The 3,675-nt window shown below is 43.7% G+C and overlaps 1 protein-coding gene across 1 annotated transcript; it reads right to left on the reverse strand.

Moving 5' to 3' along the window:
* Positions 1–613: 613 nt before the first annotated feature.
* On the reverse strand, positions 614–2,688 carry LOC133349578 (galanin receptor 2a-like). Its single transcript, XM_061563147.1, has 2 exons — positions 2,665–2,688; positions 614–1,692 (listed from the first exon to the last, which is right to left on the reverse strand). The coding sequence occupies exon 2, from the start codon at positions 1,682–1,684 to the stop codon at positions 614–616; it is 1,071 nt and encodes a 356-aa protein (XP_061419131.1). The 5' UTR covers positions 1,685–1,692; positions 2,665–2,688.
* Between the last annotated feature and the right edge of the window lie 987 nt (positions 2,689–3,675).

Genomic DNA, 3,675 nt, shown 5'->3' on the forward strand with positions numbered 1-3,675 from the left:
GTCACTTATAACCGCTTTGCTGTTATTTTTTGCCAATTATGGACTCAGACTATTGTCCAATCATCTCATAGAGTCTCTGGCACGTAATCATATGCTACACAGTGGCAGTGGGGGTTGCAAAATGCCGATTTATTACTAACAAACCCCAATGATCCGATCGAAATTAGGGATTTCGATCGGATCATTGGGGGGGCACATGCCCCCCCCCCCCCCCCCCACTGGCTCCGCCAGTATCTGCACCCATCCATCTCGAACATTGACCCTCGCAATTTGGATATGCGTCGTTGTACCGGAGTTGATTTTTAGTGAGAAGTACACTGAACACAAATAGTCAAGTAAGTTTTGCTGTAAACTTTTATTTCGCATAAAATCGGTCACCTTTGCTGACACGGGTTAGGAATAGCAGCCAACGCCTCTTCTCTGCAAAGTAAAGTTGTGCCACCCACTCATGTGCATCCTCAACTGGAGCCATGTCCACAGCCACTACCTCAAAAGTCCTGGGTGATCTCAGAAATGCTATGACAGCAGAATACAAATTACGCTTTGAAAAACTCACGCACGTAAATATAATTTCTGATTTTGACCAAGTTGGCACTGAACACTTCAACCTCAATCACGCATTTTCAATTGTTCTAAACGACGTCAAAATACAGACATTATGCATTTCTGCTGTGTTTCGAGGCAAACCATTGTTTTGCAAATTTTGCTCAGAATGGCAATTCCTTACAACTTTCTTGAGAGCGAAGCGGAACTGCCCCGAGAGAGAAAAGTATATGACTGGGTTGATGCAGCTGTTGGTGTAACAGAGGACAATTGAAACTTGGCTAACGATGGCGTAATCCAAGCTGTTGGTGAACAACTTTGCCTGGCAGAGCATGTAAACCAGCATGGGGATGCACAGCAGGCAGAAGGCTATAAAGGCAACCAGTGTCATAATCGTGGCCTGGCGGTTAAACAGAACGCTCGCCTGGTTATTGCGTATCATGTCCCCTCTCCTCCACAGCGTTCGCACGATCCTCGAGTAGCAGAAGACCATGACGGCGACGGCCGGGATGAACCCGACGATGTTCAGTGCCACGTCAAAGAGCAGCCTCTCCCTCTCGTCCATGACCAGCGCGCAGACGCTGCACGCACCCACGCCGACGACGCGGCTGTAGAGCCATCGGGGGGTACTCAAGCCCGAGGTGGCCAGCCAGATGAAGGCGCAGAGCAGGAGCGCGTGGTTGTAGCGCACGAGCCGCGCGCGGATGGGGTGCACCACGGCAACGTAACGCACGACAGACAGGCACACCATGCTGTAGAAGCTCACGCTCATGCTCACGTGCGATGCGACCTTGAATGCGGTGCAAACGAGCGGCCCGAAGGTCCAACTGCAGAGAACGAAGTGTAGCGTAAACAAGGGGATGACGTAGAGCAGGAGGACGAGGTCCGAGGCGGTGATGTTGAATATCAAGACGCTCGTGACGGAGGTAACGGTGTCGCCGTCTCTGTTCCGGATGCTCTCTCGCAGGGCGGCGAGCAGAACGATGTTTCCCGGCACGCCGACGAGAAAGATCAGAGCGCAGCCAAAAGCCAACGCCGATCGCAAATGAACGTTCTCAATCTCTGGGACGAAGCCCACGGTGTCTTCTGGCTTGGAGTGGTTTTGTTGAATCGTGGCATTTGTACAATTATTCAGGGTCATTTCTTTTCCTGCCGATGTCAATCAAAAATGTTTACATATTAACACAAAAAAGCATATGAACGTAACATGAGCCATGGTGAAATGTGTTAATAGAACAGTGCACACTTGCTGTTACTCGCACGGCTGAGTTATAAACATAAACTAAACATTTAAATTATTGGGTTTTTTTTATCATGTAAAGCTCACTGAACATATAGCTATTTTTCAGAAGCGACCTGGCCACACATTTTAGCTCAACGAAGTGGCTTTTCGAGTGTAAATTTATATCAGCCACATTCTCTAAACGCATGTTCCTAAATGTGGTGGGAAAAAAACTGGAGGACCTGGAAAAAAAATCCACGCGACCACGGGGAGAACACGCAAACTCAAAAAATACAGGCGTCAGGGTCGGGATCGAACCCACGACCTCCTGTATACAAGACACGTTAATTGACAGCTTGCCACTTATCACCAATATTAATCTCTCTGCGTGACAACATCATATTGTGTTTGTACATTGAATGAATTACAAATGTGAAAGTGCAATTTTCTCCACAAATCATGTGAAGATGTAAGACAGAACCTACCAGAATACATTTATGATCTACATTGTTAATGTCATTTTTTATTTGCTCACTTGAAACAGCATTGCTTTTAGGTCATCCACGTAATAATTTAGTCGCTCATTCTATCAATTTACACAGTAACTGGGTTAATATCTATTCGTGATATATGAGCATGCCACGTCTAACAACATTTACTATGTACGAACAAATTAACTCCCTTTGACGAATGATATCACAACAGTCATTGGACATAGCAACGCGCAAATACAAATAGGTATGCAAGTATTTCTCTCCTTTTATCATTATTTCTAATCCAAAACATTAAGCGTACACAATTGCGACAAACAACTCAGATGATGTACGACACATGCAGTGTATGCAATCTTGTATTTATATTGAAATAGGGTAGGTGGGTTTTTTGTTGTTGTTTCTTACCGTTTGAGTGCTCCCCCGTCGATATACGCCTTTGCGTTTCAGGGATCACCGGCGTTGAGAACAATGCTCTCACGATACGAGAAAAAAACCAGAGACCTATATACCACGTGCGTTCCCAGTGCGTTGCCTTACGCGAGGAGCAAAACCCATTCAACCACTGAAATGCAAATGCTGGCTCGGGGGGGGGGGTTCCTTTTCTGCTTTGACTTTTTTTTACGTCTCATTTCCGCGAGTGTTAAATTAAGAAAGGCAAAAAAAATAGCTAATGACATTACGCACTTTTTTTTTCCTTCTTCGTTTGTTCAAAGACAACCTGTCGCTTTTTTAATTAATTAAACATAACGTGTATTATTATGATTCCACAGAAACTGCACAGATAATTGAATATCTGGTACGCTCGAATGTATTTAACTAGGATGGTCATTATTGATGTCTTTGTTTATTAATATCATTCGTTTTTCTACATGGTAGATTTCTATTATGTTTTTTTATAGTATATGTTTTGCAGTTAATTGCATTTACCTAATGACAGGATTATGGTAGTACTTTAGGCAATGGTGCAGCCCGGAATTTTCTGGCTCATACCAATGCTGTTGGAAGGGCCTCAGCCAGAGAAAACTCTGGAAACCTGCCTCTCGAGAAATATTTTGGCCTAATCTTCCAAACCAGCCAGACGTCTTGTAATGCGTGTATATGTATATGTGTTGCACTTCGTTCGCACCGTGGACAACAACAAAAGGCAGGAGTGGCCACACTTTACCACACCATACACGAAACGCCGATCAATTGATAGTTCAATACAAAAATATAACTGCATTATATCTTTTCTTTATATTTTAACCCTGTCGTCAACAGGTGTAATTTTTTTATACAAAATATAACTGCAGATATTTTATTTTTCTTTTTTTAAAATACAGTCCTCGAGAAAAATGTCAAAAAGTCAAAAAATTGTTACCTCTGTCAATACAATACACAAGGATTGGAGCTCATGGTACACCCGAAACCACATCA

This window comes from Lethenteron reissneri, chromosome 30 (genome assembly GCF_015708825.2).
Source record: "Lethenteron reissneri isolate LAM-NWPU_2019-01 chromosome 30, ASM1570882v1, whole genome shotgun sequence".
NCBI lineage: Eukaryota > Metazoa > Chordata > Hyperoartia > Petromyzontiformes > Petromyzontidae > Lethenteron > Lethenteron reissneri.